Source organism: Alligator mississippiensis, chromosome 4 (assembly GCF_030867095.1).
Source record: "Alligator mississippiensis isolate rAllMis1 chromosome 4, rAllMis1, whole genome shotgun sequence".
NCBI classification, from domain to species: Eukaryota; Metazoa; Chordata; order Crocodylia; family Alligatoridae; genus Alligator; species Alligator mississippiensis.
Genome location: NC_081827.1, coordinates 234,845,927 through 234,865,289, shown reverse-complemented (window position 1 = coordinate 234,865,289; position 19,363 = coordinate 234,845,927). Strand labels below are relative to the sequence as shown.

General features: G+C 38.5%; 1 protein-coding gene across 5 annotated transcripts in view; it reads right to left on the bottom strand.

Moving 5' to 3' along the window:
• The window catches only part of LRP1B (LDL receptor related protein 1B), a 1,609,743-nt gene that overhangs the window by 114,036 nt on the left and 1,476,344 nt on the right, over positions 1-19,363 (bottom strand). For all 5 annotated transcript variants that reach the window (XM_019480601.2, XM_059727405.1, XM_059727406.1 and 2 more), the window contains 4 exons: positions 14,018-14,140; positions 8,051-8,173; positions 7,659-7,796; positions 1,161-1,295 (listed from right to left, as the gene is read on the bottom strand). In XM_019480601.2, coding sequence (XP_019336146.2) covers positions 1,161-1,295; positions 7,659-7,796; positions 8,051-8,173; positions 14,018-14,140 — 519 coding nt within the window. The remainder of the gene's footprint in view (positions 1-1,160; positions 1,296-7,658; positions 7,797-8,050; positions 8,174-14,017; positions 14,141-19,363) is intronic.

Sequence of the window (19,363 nt, the reverse complement as noted above, 5' to 3'; positions counted from 1 at the left end):
CCTCCATCACTTGGGCTGAAACAATAGAGCAGGGGTGGGTATGGGGCATTCTGGGATGTTAGAGGGCATCCCCACTTCCCCAGCTGATTGGGGTTGTGTGTAAATATTCACTCAAACACTTGCCTCCCAATCAATTAGCGCTTCAACCATGTCTGATGCAGTGAAGATTTCCACCACACCTGTCATTTTTTAAAATGGCTGAATGCCATGAATGCTTGTACATAAAGCATTGCAACCAGTGTAACTGTGATTCCGCTGGTTGAAATGTAACATTTGTATGCACCTCTAGAGAAAAAAGCAGGTACACATGTATGCCTCCAGGAACTTGAAGGAGCACATTACACACCACTTAAATATTCTTTTTTTTTAATTTGAGCTTTTGGTGGGATGATTAATAACTCCTAAGACTCAATGACAGATTACAATGAATGCATAACGGTGCACTCTACATAACACTTAATTAAAATATACCAGAAATTAAGGGAGCTCCTGAAAATCACTGTGTTTCAAAATAAAAGGGACCTTCTGCCAAATTAAATCTGAAGTGATTTAACCCAGCGAGGCCTTCTGTAACTTTGGTTTTCAATATTCAGTGCTATAAGGGATTCACTGTACTTTCTAGAGGAGAATTTAGTGATGATTAATTCTCAAGTATAAATATGCAGAGGCCATAATGAACATAAGGTGAATATCTTTGAAGAATGCTTCAAATGCCATACCTTGTGCATTTCAAGCTGCTCAACAGCAAAATATATGCAGTTTTCAATACCTTTTAGTATTAAAGAGTGCTATATTCTTATTGTGATTCCTTGTATTTATATATTCTCACAAAATGATGCTAATTCTTTCACAGTCCCTGTGGTAATTAATTTATATTGCTAAATTTGGGCTAGAATAAAATAAAACTAAGTTCCTAGAGGTAGCATTCCACAACAGAGGTACATATTCTATTTTGTGATCCATGTATAATTTCAAACACACATTCATGAGCCCTAAATCTCACATGTAAACTGACATTCCACAGTCACACATGATTTTTATTAAAATTAATCAATTAGTATATAATTACGCATATGCAACTTTCCTAATAATCCTTATGAAAGAACTATGTTTTTAGAATACAAAGATATGAACCTAGCAGTGATGGAAATGTTTTGTACCTTCACACTGTCTATTCCTCTTGTTTCTCTGAAATCCAGGCTTACATCGACAGAAAACTGATGATTTTGTTTGATTACAGTATGCATCATCTCCACAAGGATTTACATCATCTTCACATATATGTTCAGTGGAACCTAAGCAGAGAAGGAAAATATATCTCTAAACACTAAAAGACTTTAAAAAATATTTAAGTGTTATCTTTAAGTAATAATATAATTGGCAGAAATAACTGATAGAATTTCTCCCAGATTCTGTTAAAATACATGGGTATGTCTACATGTCTGGGCATGTCTACATGTGTGCTTTACTGGGCAATAGACTAATATACTACACAGTTAAGCATCATCATCCAAATGTGCACAGCAATTGGGCTGGTGTAGACTAATTACAGCACCGTCAGATAATCCTGTCTGACACAGGTTCTATCTAATGGAGGAGTAAATTACTATGCTTAAACACACATGTAGATGGTGATGTCAGGATTAGTTTACTCCAGCTCAAGTTGCACCAGAGTTTATTCAGTCACATTAATTGCATGTGTAGACACACCCACTAGGCACATCTACAGGTTCATTAATGTGCAGTGGTTACTACACATTTATTTAGTACTTGTATAATCATCTGAATTGTACCAGTACTATCACCAGTGAACGCCTTTTTAACGACACTACCACACAGTAGCCTAATCATATTGCTCAGTAATAGCACTGTTTGTGCTGTGACGTGCTACTGTGCAGGATTACTAGGCTACTGAATAGTGAGTAGCTCATGCGGACACGTCGTCTGTGATGTAAAAAAAAAAATGCATTTTTTCAAATAAATTACAGTATTCATTAACAGTCACTCAAATCTAGTAAATTATATATGCACTTTAACAATGAGTACTTGATTAATGTTATGACTGTTCAGCTACATACGTTATTGTCCCTCTATAGAAGAACAGTAGACCATTTAGGGCACCTATATACTGGATGTCTGCTCAGATGCATGCTAATTAGCATGCATTTGAGCAGACTTGATTAAATGAATCTACCGGAACATTTTAATTAATGTGCTCCAGCAGCCTGTGTGTCATGTCTGTTCAGCATCCCTGTGCTGCAAAATAGTGGTGAGAGCACTTGAGCTAAAGCTTGTCTATGTTATATATGAGCTTTAGTTCAAGTGCCACCGCTGCCATTTTGAATCACAGGATGCTAAATACACGTGATGCTGCAGGCACTTTAATTAGAGTGGCACTCAAATCTGCTCTAATTAATGTTCCCCCCCACACCAGAGCACATGCATAGATACCCCCAAATTCCATTTATTCCATAGGTAATTGTAACATGCTGATCTTGTAAGAAAATAAACTCAGAACATAAAGAATTTTAAGATTAATTTTATTTATGCCGAAAAATATACCCAAACCATAATTTATGCATACCTTATATTTTATGTAGGATACATAGAATTAGAATAAAAGAATTTATGCAGCAGTAAAAAGGAGATTACAGTTAAGAAAATACTCTATGCTGCTTTCTAAAATACTTTATAGCCTTTACAAGATTAAATTGATGAAGTGAAATTGAGTTAACACTTAAAAGAGTTAATTGGGAACTAGGGTTTTTCCATCCTATGAACATTTTCAAGTCAACAAAATTTTTTCCTAACTTGATCTCAGGCAAAATGTCAAAATCTTAAATCTGTTGTGAGGAAGTAATCAATTCTACTACATCTTTCATACGGATGATTTTAGAAAATGTTTACTCTGGTGTTTACCATTCTTAATTGATTAAATTTCAAAACAAAAAGTTATTGTGAATGGAAAAACAGAACTTTTTTAGTTGAAAGATACTGAAAAAATGCTTGTGTATTTTTTTTCAGTCTTGCCTTAGTTTGGCAATTCATGAAAAGTGGTTTTTTTACAAAAAACCCCCAAGTCTTGCTTTGGAAAAAAAAGTTTTAATTCAAAAATATTTCTGACCAACCCTAAGACTAACGCACATTTTCCAATGCTTTATAGCACTGTGATTTTAATAGATGTGGATAAGAAAGCCATTTTGACTAGAGTAATATGCATAGAGTTATATATGATAGACCAATGTTTGAATTTTACTGCATGTCTACTTTTGTCTGTTTTTAGGATATATTAAATATAAACAAAAGCCAATTTTAAATTGAAGATAAAATAAATCTAAAACAGTTAAAAGTTTAGTAATTGAAAGCTAATAAAACATTTTAATAATCTGCAAAATATAACACCTTCAAGAACCAGGAATATGTGAAATGATTTGGATGAAATAAATTAATCCTAAATCCCCTCATGTAATTCACAACAAACAGAATATACTCTGTTCATTTAGAAATATTTGGCTAACATTTTTCATTTTTAATATATTTTATATATTATGGATTTTGTCAAAACTGAAGAAGGAAAGGCAAATTATATTCTTCCTTCTCAACCCATTTGATTTCTCCCTCTGAATGCATGTTGCAAGTTCCTTTTCCTCACTCATTTTGCCAGGCTCACTGACAAGCTACTTCTAACTATAATGCTCAGTATTTTGCTTTTTCCCTTAGATTACTTTCAAAAAAGAAAGGATGTTTTGCTAACAAAAGGCAAGTCCCTATGCTAGAAGGCCAGGTAGGGTAGAAGTCTGCACTGACAAACAAGGGAATTAAAAAAACACTGCAGCATGGGGGCTGCAGATAATCTATTCACTAATTCTCTGTGAGAAAACACCCAAGGAAGAAGAACATGAGATTACAGTGTGTAAGGTAGAAGAGAAAAGAAAAGGGTATATTTGTTTTGTTTATCCTTCCTTCTGCCCAAAGAAAGAACTGCTCACAGAACCCATTCTTTAATAATTATTTGGGGAAGAATATTGTTTTTCATTTGTATGTTTCTGCTGCTAAGAGTGACAGACACAGATACCAATAATAATGATGTGTGTCAGATACTTGGGGGTTTTTTGTACTTTTGCTTTTAAGATAAGCAGACAGGAGTCAACTAATGCTGTACAATTACACATTCTAAACACTCGAGGTGTTTATGTTGAGATTACATGCTGGCCTGTCTCCTTTTTATTTGTAGTATATGCATATATTATTCATATTAAAGTATAAAATCATAGAAATTAAAGGACCTTAGGAGATCATCTAGTCCAACTCCCTGCTCAAAGCAAGCCCATCCCCAACTAGATCATCCCAGCTGAGACTTTGTCTAGCTGGGTCTTAAAAACCTCCAAGGAAGGAGCTTCCACCACCTCTGGGTAACCTGTTCCAATGCTTTACTACCCTCCTAGTGAGAAAGTTCTTCCTAAAATCTAACCTATGCTTCCCTTGCTGCAATTAGAGACCATTGTTCCTTGTTCTGTCATTTGCCACCACTGAGAACAGTCCAGCTCCATCCTCTTTCAAACCCCGCTTCAGGTAGTTGAAGGCTGCTATTAAATCATGCCCTCTGTCTCTTCTTCTCAAGACTAAATAAACCCAGTTCCCTCAGCCTGTTCTCATAAGTCATGTACCCCAGCCCCCTTATCATTTTCATTCCCCTCCATTGGACTCTCTCCAATTTGTCCACATCCTTTCTGTAGTGGGGGGCCCAAAACTGGACACAGTACTCCAGATGTGGCCTCACCAGTGCTGAATAGAGGGGAAGAATGACTTCCCTTGCTCTGCTGGCAATGTCCCTACTAATGCAGCCCAGTATGACATTAGCCTTCTCTGTAACCAGAGCACATTGTTGGCTCATATTCCGCTTATTGTCTACTGTAACTCCCAGGTCCTTTTCTGCAGAGCTGCTGCTTAGCCAGTTGGTCCTCAGATTGTAGTGGTGCATGGGATTGTTCCACCTTAAGTGCAGGGCTTTGAACTTTTCCTTATCAAATCTCATGGGATTTCGTTTGATCTAATCCCCAGTTTGTTGAGGTCTCTCTGAATCCTATCCCTACTGTCCAGTATATACACCACTCCCCAAGCTTGGTGTCATCTGCAAACTTGCTGACAGTGCACTCCATCCCATCTTCCAGGTAATTGATTAAGATAATGAACAAAACTGGCCCCCGGACCAACAACTGGGACAGTCTACTTGATGCTGGCTGCAAACTAGACATTGAGCCATTGAATACTACCCTTTGAGCTCAATGATCCAGACAGTTTTTATCCACCTCACAGTCTACTCATCCAACCCATACTTCCTTAGCTTGCTTGTGAAAATGTTGTGGGAAGTCATATGCTAAAGTCAAGGTGCACCACATCCACTCTTTTCCCATCCACAGAAGCAGTCATCTTGTCATAGAAGGCAATCAAAGTTGGTTAAGCATGACTTGCCCTTTGTGAATCCATGCTGACTGTTCCTAATCATTTTCCTCTCCAAGTGCTTAGAAACAGATTTCTAAGCTTTCTAGGATGATAATTTATATTATCCTAGAAATTACTAATAATTACTATAATTACAATACTTTAGTATAGTAATAATTATTATAATCTAATAATTACTATACTTTAGTACTTAATGCCACTGGTTATAATCTTTGTTGTCCTAATTCTAAAACTGATTGAACTGTCTCAGAATGGTCTTCTAGGTTATTATTTACATTAGAGATAATGGATACTCAACGAATTTGTTAGGAAGGAATCCTAGTTAAGTGAAAGGGGTCAGGGCATTTGGTGAAAACTAGATGAAGTATAAAGAATCACTTTATGTAAATGGAGGCCAATTGTGGAGGACTGTGAAAAGCTTTCCCACTCTCTTGCTCAAGATGATTATTATCCTAGAAAGCTTCCTTAGGAAGCGATACGCAAGACAACTGAGCACAAAGCCTCGAATAGAGATGTGTGCATTTTAACAAAGCTACACTGTTCACTGGGAAACTAAATGGAATCATAAATTCATTGAAAATAGGCCTGGAAGGGACCTCAGAGCAGCCAGTCCCACTCCTGTGGCAGTAGTCCTACTGCTGTAGGCAAGATCATCCCTATCTAAACCATTGCAGAGAAGTGTTCGTCAAAGCTCTTAAAGATTTCCTGCACTGAGGCAAGAATCTGTGAAAGCTCTCTACTCTTAAATGCTCATCTTTGTGCTGACTTATGCATATGCTTAGGAGGAAATGGAATCAGAGTGGTATTTTTTTCTTTTTTTTCCTTGTTTTTACCGAGGGATCTAACCTGGTATCAGATAATGTACCCATATAAACCAGTCATTGAAAAAAGTAATTATACAAAGTTATCTAGATGAAGGGCAGCTGGCATGATTCACATGAGACAGGTTAATAGCCTATAAAGCCAAAATTATGGTAATCTTTTTTGGTATTCCACATAGCACGGGCCATAGAACTTTTTGATAGCGGGCCTAATGAAAAAACCAAACATCCAACACAAGTCTAATTTGCGTCTCATAGTAGGGAGCAAGGGAACTATCTGGGTGTGAAACTTAACATTTCAGAAAAACTTCTCAAGATATTGCTTAAAAGTCAAAAAAATTCAGCCTCTGCCATTGCAGGTAAGCTTTATTATATTTAAGGAATGTGAAGGGATGATTTTTGGCCCACAAAACCCCAGAAAAAAATTAAAATTACCACTATGCTTCATTGATACTTTGAGGATAAGCTGCTTTATAAGGAATCTGAACAGCTGTTTTGGGATTTTCTAAATTTAGAAATCATTTCAGTGTCTTCTAATATGGCTGTTCACAGGAGACTTTGCAGTGGATTAAAAGACCAAAGAATTTTGAAAAAAGTCTGAATTAACTTTTTATGCTTATCATTCCTAGACTGCACATGTATATTGGCACCACAAAATACAAAGGACACAAATGAAAATGAAAGTAGTTCTGACAGCCTTCATCACCCATTCTATAAATATTCAGATTTAGGTTGAAGTATTCATGCAAGGATTTGGGAAATACACAGATTTCTTACGACAATCAATCAATTTAAGAATGTAGCCCAACAGAACAATATCTTTTAATTCAACATATTTTCTTCATAATAAACCTCCCCCCACCCCTCTAAAATTTAGGTTCATGAAAAAGTTCTTATATCATTGAATAAACAGAAGTAAATCCCTGTGATTATAAAAAGTTTTAATATATTATAGAAGGTATGGCTTGTCAATGTTTGAATTTATAGATGGATGGATTTATCAGATCAAGAACTCTATCACAAAACCACAGACTTTAAAAAAAATCTTGATAGAGATAGAATGATACGAAGGAAAATATGATCAACTGAAACAGCTGGAAGAGCTCAAATTGGAATGAATCACTCACTAGGTCAGATAGTTCATTCTTATTTTTAGGAAAAGAACAGTATTATTTTGCAAAGTTATTTTCTTCATATCTGTTTTAAGGTGTAGTCTGTGGTATATTAGCTTGAATAATATGCAAGCTAATACTTTTCATATCAATGAGAACCATCTTGTTGGGTAGTTTTTGTGTGGAAGGAGACAATCTTTTTTTTAATTATTTCTCTTCATCTATGAGCATGAAAAACAGATAGCTTGTCAACAAAACTCACTTATTTTGCAGCCTTGCTCATCTGAACCATCTCCACAGTCATCAAATCGATCACACTGCAGCTCCATGGGTATACATTTCTTATCACTACAAGCAAACTCATCCTTTTTACAAGGTCTTGCTTTATATGTGATTTTATCTATATAATTATAAATAAACAGTAAAATAAAATAAGATTAGTATTTCATATTGTTTAGATTATTGCACATAAAAATGGAAATGACCAGGAAGCTGTAAGGAGTCTCAAATTATGTCAAGCCTAATTGCTTTAAAGTTTAAATTATGATCTATAAACTTGCAATTAAGTTTTCTTAAGAACAATTAGATTTTTGTAATAAAATTGACTTCATATATTCTTTTGATCTGAATGTCTGGAAAGGTAAATTCACCTACCACAGTGATCTTCATCTGAGTTATCACCACAGTCATCAATCTCATTGCAAATCTGTTCAGGTCTCAGACAAACCCTGTTGTTTCTGCATCTGTAAGGCCTTGTTGGAGGGCATGGAAATTTTCCTGTAGGAAGAAAACATCAGATGCCCTTTTAAAAAAGTGAATACCAGTTCATTGTAGTTAAGTAGAAGTTTCTCATCAAGCTTATTCCTCTCTATTGTGCTTCCATCAACATGGTAAACAAGCATGTTCAATTGCTTAGATCCAGGGTGCTTAATTCCTGGCTTGCAGGCCAGATCCATCCCACAGAACTGTCATTCAGCCTGCCGGGCTCCCCATAGGTCCTGTAATTAGGTTGCAGAGGAGCGGTGTTAGCATTTATTACTACTCCTTTGCTGCCAAATTTCCAGACCATGGGGAGCGTGGTGGGCCGGAGAGCATGGTTCTATGCTAGATCAGGCGCATGGGGTTGGGACAGCATAGGGCCCGATTCAGGCATGCTGGGCACCATTAGTGTGGTGCAGGGTCTGATCTGGATGTGGGGGACCCAGACTTATATGCCAAGCCCATGAGGGATCTGGCCCACAAACCAGTCCTGGGGCACTTTTCCAGCCCATAGGGGCAAAAGGTTGAGCATCACTGACTTAGATTGTTGTGTGAAGAAAAATTATGTAACATACTCCTGATGCAATGTGCTTCAATCCAAGCAGCTGTTGCTTTGCAAGCTTTTAATATATTCAGGGCAGGATTTAGGATGTTGGGAACAGCAAATGAGATATTTTGAGGTCCTATAAAATTTAACTACTTAAAAAAATCTTTTTGGAATTGCCCACATTATCTGGTTTGTTTGGTATAGATGAAGTAAAGCTCAGATGCTTATACCTATTAGAAAGGGAGGTAGTGAACACGGAATGATTAAAAATTGTTAGTTTGACACGTTTTCTGCTCTCACATTTTCTGTGAACAGATTCAATTATTTAAGAAATTGTTATTTGAAAACCTAACACCTAATCATCATGCAAAAATAGAGTTTATTTAATATTGTACATGCAACCTTGGCTTTCTTATTACCAAACTTTTGAAAACTTCACTTTGCAATATGAATGTGCAATATTAATTATGCCTTTTCTCTGAAAATTATGAATATATGCTATGCACAACACTTCTGGTATATGTACTTCTAAATCTGTGATGCAACAGTACAATGAAATAATAACACTTAAGAGAAATTGCTATTGTAAAACTTATTTTCCTTATTATTCTATCAATTAAAAATATGCTTGCATAGCAACAACAGAGGTTCATACATAAACTGTTTCTTACCCAAGCCTTATTCAAATCTTGAACTGAAAGGGAAAAGTATCTGAATGAAGGATCTCTTGAAATTTATGAAGCTGGAGTTGTTTATAATAATTTTTGCATTAATGTGCAAGTAAGGAGAAACAGAGAAGCATATCTATGCATGTATTCATGTTAATAGGAAATGGCTTCTCCACAGAAAGTTGCAATGGTCAGGATGGATATGCAGTGGCCAGGATGGATAAGTAGGGGGAAAAAAGTAGGAAGTGTTGCCTTATATATAAAAGAGATGTACATGTGCTTGGAGGTGCAGTATAAAGTGGAAAGTAGGCATTTTGAAAGCCTCTTCATAAATGTGAGAGGGGAGAGCAGCAGGAGGGCTGTCATGGTGAGCATCTGCTACAGGTTTCCAAATCAGGAGGAGAAAGTGGATGAGGCCTTCCTTAGACAACTGATGGAAGTTTCCAAATTTCAGGACTTGATTCTCATGGGGGACTTTAATTATTGGGGCATCTGCTGGGAGGGAAACATAGCAGTGCATAAGCAGTCCAGCAAATTCCTGGAGTGTCAGGAAGTTAACTTTTTGATACATAGTAGGGAGGCCAACTTGGGGGGGTGAGGAGAGCATGACTTACTGCTCAAAAGCATTGGAGGAAGTGTTTGGGAATGTGAAGGTGGCAGAAAACTTGGGGGGCAGTGACCATGAAATGATAGAGTTCAAGATCCTAAGAGGAGGAAGGAAGGAGAGTAGCAGAATAAGAACACTGGAGTTCAGAAAAGTAGACATTAACAAACACAGGAAGCTGGTCAGCAAGATCCTCTGGCAGACAAGTCTGAGGGAAAAAAGGTGTCCAGGACAGCTAGCTGTTACTTTAAGGAGGCCCTCTTGGACACGTCCTGCTGAGCATGCATATGCAGTATGTGGCACTGCAGACCCACCTGCAGCACTGCACACCACAAATGCGGGTGTTTCCCACACTGCTAATTTTCAGCACAAGGAGATTTTTGACCCTAGGAGATACCAGTGTCAAAAAATCCAAGCCTTAAAAATACAAGGCAGTATGTATACCATCTGAAACTGGAGCCTGGCTGGTTGGAACCACGCTCCAGCTGTCAGTCTGCCTCCCTGCTGCCAAATCATTGCTGCTGGAGTCCTGGGAGGCCCCCAGGACCCCAGATAAAGCTGCTGGGGCAAGTCCAGGTGCTGACCCCAGCCTCCACTATCCCGCACAGGGCAACTTGCTGTGCACCTGAGAACACGTAAACAAGCATTCCCCAGGAACACATAGCAGTATTTGTCCCCAAGGAAATGCATATGTGTGCTCATCTGGACACAGCCCTTAAGGGCACAGGAACAAGTAATTTCAATGAGACAGAAGAAGTGCAACAGGAGACCAGCCTGGCTAGAAAGCAATCTATTCAATGAGTTGAAACCCAAAAAAGAATCCTACAAAAAGTGGAAAGTACTAGGGAAAAGTATAGCAGTGTTGCATGGGCATGCAGGGACAAAATTAGGAAGTTCAAGGCATAATTTAAGATGCAGCTGGCAAGAGTCATAACATGCAATAAAAAGGGTTTTTACAAGTATGCCAATGGTAAGAGGAAGATCAAGGAAACTATCAGGGAAAAATATTGAATGTTGAAGGCAATCTAGTTATAGATGATTCAGAGAAGGCTAAGAATTTCAGGCTTTTTACTTCAGTTTTCACAAATAGATGAGTACAGTTGGCAACAAACATGGGCAAGGAGGTAAACAGTTTAGAGTAACTCCAGAACAGGTTAGGGATTACTTAGAGAACCTGAGGTTTTCAAATAGGCAGGGCTGGATGGGATCCATCCTAAGCACAGAAAGAATTGGTTCAGGTAATTTGGGAGCCATATGCTATCCTCTTTAAGAATTTGGAAAGGTTTGGTGAGGTCCTGGAAGACTGGAAAAGGGCAAACATTATATTTAAGAAAGGAAAGAAGCAGGATCTGGGGAACAACAGACCACTTAGACTGACTTTAATACCTGGAAAGTTCATGGAGCAAGTCATCAAGGAATCCATTCTGAAGTACCTAGAGGACAAGGTGATCAGGAATAGCCAAAACAGATTCACCAAGAGTAAGTCATGTCTACCAACCTGGTTTCCTTCAAACATATAATGATAAACTCTGTGGATCAGGAGAGAGCAATGGATGTGCTATATATTGACTTCAGCAAGGCCTTTGACACTGTCTCTTGTGACATTCTTATTGACAAGCTAAGGAAATACAGTTTAAATGAAAGTACTGTAAAGTTGATACATAAGTGGTTGGATCACTGTGCTCAATGAGTAGCCATCAATGGCTCAGTGTCTAGCAGGGAAAAGGTATCATGTGGGGTTTCCTGGGGGTCTGCTCTGAGTCTGGTATTGTTTAATATCTTCATTAATGATTTGGATAATGAAATCAAGTGCACAATTTGCAAATTTGCAGTCAACACCAAATTGGGTGGAGTCGCAAATAATCTGGAAAGTAAGGCTAAAATCTGGAATGACCTGAGTATACTGGCAATAGTCTGCAACAAATCAAGACTCAACAGGAAGTGCAAAGTCCTGTACTTAGGATGGGATATTTCATGTATAAATATGGGGTGGGGAGTGACTGGCTAGGCTGCAGTACTACAAAGAATGGCCTGGAAATTACAGTAAATCATAAGTAAGCCAAAAGTGTGCTCTTGTTGCAAAACAACCCAAATGCATACTGGCTTATATTAACAGAAGTGTCACTTGCCAATCAAGAGAAGTGATTCTTCTGCTCTATTCAGGATTGGTGAGGCCTCACCTGGAGGACTGTATCCTGCTTTGGGTTCCACATTTCAAGAAGGATGTGAACAGTTTGGAAAGAGTCCAGCACAGAAAAACAAAAATGCTTAGAGGTCTAAGCAGCAAGACCTATAAGGAAAGGCTGAAAGAACTAGAGTTATTTAGGCTGAAGAAGAGAGGATGGACACAAACACCTGAAGGGTGATTAACAGGCAGGGTGGAAATGAGCTTTTTTTCTGTGGGTGTGGGAGACAGGACTAGAAGCAACATAGGAAATTTAGGTTGGACTTAGAAGGAACTTCCTGACTATGAGGGTAGTTAAGCACTGGAACAGACTACCCAGATAAATTGTGGAATGTTCTTCTTTGGAAATTTTCAAGAGCAGGTTAGACAGACACTTTGATAGAATGGTTTAGTCAGAGCTGATCCTGCCTTGAGGAAGAGACTAAACTAGATGATTTTGTGAGGTTCTTTCCAGCCCTATAATCCTGAAGGTAAGCTAGTTGATGTCTTGGAAATACTGGACATGTCTACACGAACATTTACACAAACTTAAATTTACTCTGCAGTTAGCAGGAATAGGCCAGCCTCTACATGTGCAGGCATTAAAGAGCATTAAAGAGCTGTGTGGGGACTGATTTTGGATTAAAGTTAGTCCCAAGACACTGCACACACACAGTGTTACTGTGCAGTAAGGGTCTACACATGTGTTACTGTGCAGTAAATAATTGCGCATAAATTTGACACCTGCATGATGCTCAAGTTGGCGTAAGTCACCATATTTACTGCATAGTATGGGCATGTACATGTAGACGCATGCCTGTATTGCAGAGTAATTTCAGTTACTGTACAGTAAATGTGCATGTGCAGATGCACCCAGTGTAGGAGGGTCTTTTCATTGACTTGGCATTCCCTTACTCTTAACATTTTGGGTGGAACAGTGGATCCTGTCCTGGCTCTGCCTTACTTGTCTGTTGATTAAGTTGTTGCTTAGAAATTTAAATTGCATTTAGGTACAGAAATAAAAGGTGCATTAGAAATGGCTAAAATATGCTAGTTAAATCCTTTCTTCAATGTTAAATCTTATTTTCTCTTGAACACTACTATTGAGAATGTCTTGATGCCTTCCCAGGGTATATTATTTTATCTGATTGGCTTCCAAATGAGGAATTATTCTCTAATGTTAATTGCTTTTTCTGTTAATTGTTCACTCAAGTGAATCTACCATTATAGCATCAATCCCCACCAATATATGTCAGGTGGTTTGCCTTCTCCAAAGCCAATATCCTCCAGTACATTAAATAACTATATTGTTGGCACTGCACGCGCGTCTCTCAATCCACCCTCATGTTCTACAATGAGTACAGCCCAACTTAAAGTAGTAAGAAAACCATAGTACATTGACTTTTTTCTTCTAACTGAAGTTGCAGCATGACTACAATGTAGATATGCTATTTTTTGCATAAGGAATAATTCCACATTTTAGCTTTGTATTCAAATAGTCTTTTCTAGAATATTATTATACAATCTTATAGAAGTAATAGATCAAGTATATGCAAAAGTATCAGTAAATTATATCTGATAGGGTGGGGTGATGCATTTATTGTTATTCCTTATTCTAAAATTTATTCCGGGTTACATAATAATATCATTTGAGTTTGTTTTATTCTAGCCATTATATATCCATATTTAAGACCAATTTTCAAAAGCCAAATGAGGAAAAATATAACTGACTTAGTGTCTTTGTCTAGTCAAGTGAGACCTATACATCTCTAGGTAGATGCTATACATTTCAAGGTAGATGCTTGTTGCATCTTTCTCTACTTTGCTAATTTCCTTTAGGACTAGGGACAAGGAAGCATTAGCATAAGAAATGCCATACCACACATTTCAGGTGCTTCATCAGAGTTGTCTCCACAGTCATCTTCTCCATCACATACCCAGAAATGTAGTTTACAGAGTGAATTGTTGCATAGAAATTCATCTGCTCTACATATATTTCCCCCTTGAAGAAAGTAAGAAATAAATAATTCATGACAATTAAAATTGATATACTGTAGTTTTGTTTGTCCACAGGCTAGCTTAATCTAGTGGAACATGCAACAGAAACTGAATGGGCCAAATCCCATAGGGAAAAGAGAACTATGCCGAGAGGGAACATGGCTATTCAAAATACTTCCATCAACTCAACATAACATGTTTTTTCCTTGGTCTTGTTACTGCTATGATGGAATCAAACTCTGTCTGATCACGTAGACCTAAGTTTAGGAAAGAAGCAAAGGAGTTATATGCTATGAGTTATTCAGACATGTAACAAAGGTTGTCTTTAGTTAGGCAGATTTCTGAGGGCCACAGGACTTTAGACAATTGGGGATTCAATGATGTGATAAAAACCAGGAGAGACACAGGGGAAGTAATCCAGCCCCTGGAATGCCACAGATTTCCAGATTTGTCCTATATGGATCTTTTCTGTGATGCTAGAAACCTATTACTTTTCCTATATCCATGTTGATATATACTCCATTTCCCGTGCGCATCAGCTTGTGTGTAGAGCAGACTTGATTAATTGAGTCTGATCTGACCCGCCATATCTCCAGTGCATCGCAAGATGAAAAGGTATGTGTATAAATGCCTTGGTGATTAATTAAAATTAAAAAAAAAGGTTTTTATCTTGCAAATGAGTAGTAGGTATCACATAACAGAAATTACTGGATAGTATCTCACTATAAAAGTCTAGGTATTTATGAGATTTCCTCCTTTCTAAACATGCCTGACTCTTTAATTGATATAACCCACATTTCATTAAAAATTCAGTCAGCATTGAGCTTAATGAATACTCTTAACTATTTTATTTCCAAATCAATTACATTACAATATATTATGCAATACTAAATTTAATAAATATAAACAGGGTTTTCTGGGTACCTAAGACATCAATCAGTAGACTGCCTCTATATTCTTGAATATATGGAAACTAGATAGAGATATTGAAAATATTCTACTTATTTTCTTTTCTTTGCCTATATAAGGTATTCATTTCTATTTTGGTCAAGTTTTATCATCATTTATCTATTTAACGTTTCCACAGTAGGAACAGATGCTATAGAATTAAGAACAGCTTCTGGCTTCTTGTATTCATATGTGATGGCTGTAAATAACAGAATGACATGCTCAGTTGTTATTGCAGATTATGGATCCACACTGTTAACCTCTTATGGACATGTATTTCTCTGACAAATGATCTGCATTCTTTTAAGGAATATTCCAAAAACATTTTAACATTCCTCCTTAAAATGCTCTCTTCAATAAGTTACAGGACCTTGGTGAAACATTTTCTCCTTTACAGGAATATTTTTGCATAATATGACATTAACCAATTAGGGTTAAATATAGGGTTCATCTACCTGGGGAAACCAAAGTAAAATGATCTAAGGTGTAAATGTACAGTACAATATCTATTCTTTACTAACTCCTCATTTACATGTCTTTATTCTTCTCCCACAAATGTGTCTTATTTGATTAAATTTAATACACTTTAGAAATGAAATAAAGAAGACATGAGCCAGTGCAGAATGGCTAGACTAGCTCCTGGGTGATGAAGTGAGATTTGTACTGAAGGCCCTGTAGAACAAAATGAATTATTCCCGCAAGCTCTTTCATCTCGCCCATTTGCATTATTTAAGGGCAGCTGCAAACCAAGCATTTCCAGGAGAGCTTTGAAATACTGCATTTTGAAAACTGGATTATTTGTAACCAGTTTCATTGAAAATCTGCAATTCTTACCTTTTTTCAGTTACAGTAAATCTTGTAATACAAGAAAACTATGCAAAAATGACTTTTTTTTTTTCTTAAAAGATCATTTGCATTGATGTAAATCAACTTTGGTGGAATTACTCCAAATTCACACAGGTTTCAGAGTGTTGCAATCTGTAGTACCTTGTGTAAAATTCTGCATAACTTGATAGTTTTTTTTCTGTTTGGATCATAGAGATCTATTCTTTTTCATGAACTGTCAGGTAAGAGTTCTATTGCAGTTTTTCCATTTTACTGTTCTGTGGTCTTCATAACACTCACAAGTGGTAATGCCTATCACATATGCTGAGCATGCACTATGCATACTATGCACAAGACTGTTGTGTGCTTCTTTAAACAATTCCTTACTCAAACCAAAGCCATTACCTTTCTTTACGTACAAATCTGGAACCTGATAAGTAGGTTTTCTCTAAATGAAGCAGTTTCATTTTATGAGGAATACATTTAATATTTTGATAAGCATTGCTTTGTAACTTCTGTTTTCTCCAGGCTGGATAGCTCTTTTTTCCACAAGGGAGTATCTTTTGTCTCCAGCAGCATAATCTTGTCTCCAGCATGTTGTGTCTCCAGCAGTATAATAAATCCTAATAATAACTATTAATTTTTATACTGAGATAAAGATGGTGTTATAATATAAACCATGGGTCAGCAACATTTTTGCCCAGAGTGGCAAAAACAACCAACCTTGACCCACGCCTCAACTTAGCATGCCAAGGGTAGGCAGTGGGGGGAGCCACAAAGGGCCTGGTATTAATCTTTTTTCATCCTTATAAGATGGTACTGGTACCTAAGACATTTTATCAAGATTCTTGTTCTTGATAAGCCTTTCATGTTGGCCAAAGTGCTTTTCATCCTGCAAATGGAGTTATCTTCAATTCCTGACTGGCCCACGTCTCCCACAAATGTTGTACTATTAACTAGGATAACTGACCACAAACTATTAACTAACCACAAATCTTATACTATTAACTAACTAATGCTTTTCCTAGGATGGTCTGCAAAGTATCTTTTACAAACCGCAAACTATCCTAGTAAGTAATCTTAATTGTGATAAACTCTTTGATGTGCTGCTTCTCTTTTTTTCTCTTTCTCCTCCCTATTTTCCTCCAACTATTCTGACCCCCACTGATATCCTTGAAATTAGTTGGTAAGTTTCTTGAGGCTTGTTTTTAATTGAACTGTGAAATATGCACCATATATTTTTGGATGCTGGTTCTTTTAAAAACCTGACTAGCTTCATAATCTCACCTTCTGGTTGGCAAACACCCTTTCAGTAATTAATCACTGTATGCAGTTGCCATCTCTGAACAGCTCATTCCACACATTTTCCCTTCTATAGCTCTGCCATCTACAGCTTCACTACTTTTATCTCCGATATTTGATTCCTAAAAAAATGTAGAAATGAAGAGGTCATCCTGCAGAGCATACAATTTCTCATCATTATGTTATTAGTTAATAAAGATATATTATCCTATCACTGATAGCCATACCTTTTAGCTGCTCTAGAAAGATGGGGGAGCAAACTTAACTGTTAGGCTTGCATGATCCTGTAAGTTGTAAAATACAAACTAGCTAAATAGCCCTAATGTTGACCCTGAATGAAGAAAAGTTAAACCTGAAGCAGTCTGATTTTGATATAATGGGTGAGGACACACATACTAACTCTCTGACAGTTACGTAAATTTAACTTTCTGAAGTCAACTCAACTGCCAGAGCATATACAGGTCTGTGGAGCAGTCAACTTAAATGCAGTGCAAGATAATATACCACCAAGGTATACTATCTTGAATCACATTAGTTAAGTCAATTTAGCTCGCAAAGGCTGCCACCATATGAAGGAGCTTTACATGTGCATGCTCCAATGTGGCTTAAGTCACCTTATTTTAAATCAACTTTGCATGTGTTTTCACATCAAATATATCTATCTATACTCCAAATGAAAGAAGCAGGAAAAAGTATATATCAGTGAGAAAAAAATGGATAGCAAAGAATCTAAATGATGACCCTAAACTACAGCAAAAAGTGCAAACTCTAATGGGGGATATGGAGTTTGCTGCACCCAGTCTACATTCACATGGCTTACTTTAAGCCAGAGTGGGCAAAATACAGCCTGTGGGCCAGATCGAGCCCACCAATTGATGGTATCTGGCCTGCGGCTGCCCCCACAGCACTCTCCATGGAATACAGCCCTGTCCAATCCCACCTGGGACAGCCCATGTCATGCTCCCACCCCCACCTGCCAATGGCAGCATCCTAGCCCTGGCCAGTGTGAACAGCTTCCCAGCAGGGCTGCTCCTACTGCAGCTGCCCAGATTCCTCTTGGCTCCATCACCTCCAGCAGCAGCTCCTTCTCCTGCCCTTGCTGTGCTGCTCCAGGCAGCAGGCAGTATGGAGAAGTGGCAGCAGCCATGGGGATGTATGCTGGGTACCACATGCCCAGCCAGGCAGGGTGGGGAAGCTGTAGCCAGGTGGATCTTGCCCCAGAGTGCAGGGCTTCAGCTCTAGCTCCCAGCCACATTCAACCCATTCTGCCTACCCAACCCCATGAACCACCTGTGGCCAGCCAGCTCCCCCCACCTGTGGCCAACCAAGTGGGTGGAGGGTAGCTGGGGCTGCAGCCCTGTGCACTAAGGCAGGAGCCATCTCACTGCAGCTTGCCCCTGCCTGACTGGTCATGTTGTGCCTGGCACATGTCTCCAAGGCTGCCACCACTTCCCTGGTGCCCAGAGTGGTGCAGCACGGGCAGGAGGAGGAGCTGCTGCTGGAGACACTCCCTCCACTCCCACCTGGCTCCTGGGACCTAGTGCATAGGCAGCCCCACACACACATTTGCATACCCTCCCACAGCACCACTCCCTGCCCCACACAATATACAAGAGTAAGACTTTATTTTGAGCGATCATGCAATGACCTCTATATACACTACTGTAACAGGGAACCCTAACCCACTTACTAAGAGACAAAGTGGTCCCTTTAAGTCCAGAACCTTCCAGTCATGGCTGGCCGGTCAAGTAGGGGTTAAAGCTCAAGCCCTGCCAGCCGGTCAGGGGACAGGAAGAGGAAGGCCAGGACCCTACAAATGGCAAGTGGAGAAGGCCAGAGGGGCAGCCAGGAGGCAGACTCCCAAAGACCATGGTGCTGCAGCTGCAGTCTGTGTCAGAAGAGTACACCATGCCCTGAGTCATCCTCATGATCATCTAAAGTAAGCAGGCATGTTGCTTCTCTTGTTTCTGTATTATTATCTTTCCATTATATGACCTTAGAAGCCTATGTTTTGTGTTGAATGTTAAGACTGGTGGTTTGGGTGATGCAATTTGGGGAAGGAGGAGGCCTCACTGGGGGCCCACTGCAGTGTGGGGACCCTAGTGCCAGAGAGTGTGCAGCACTCAGGGGTGAGCTGACCCCAGTGCCACAG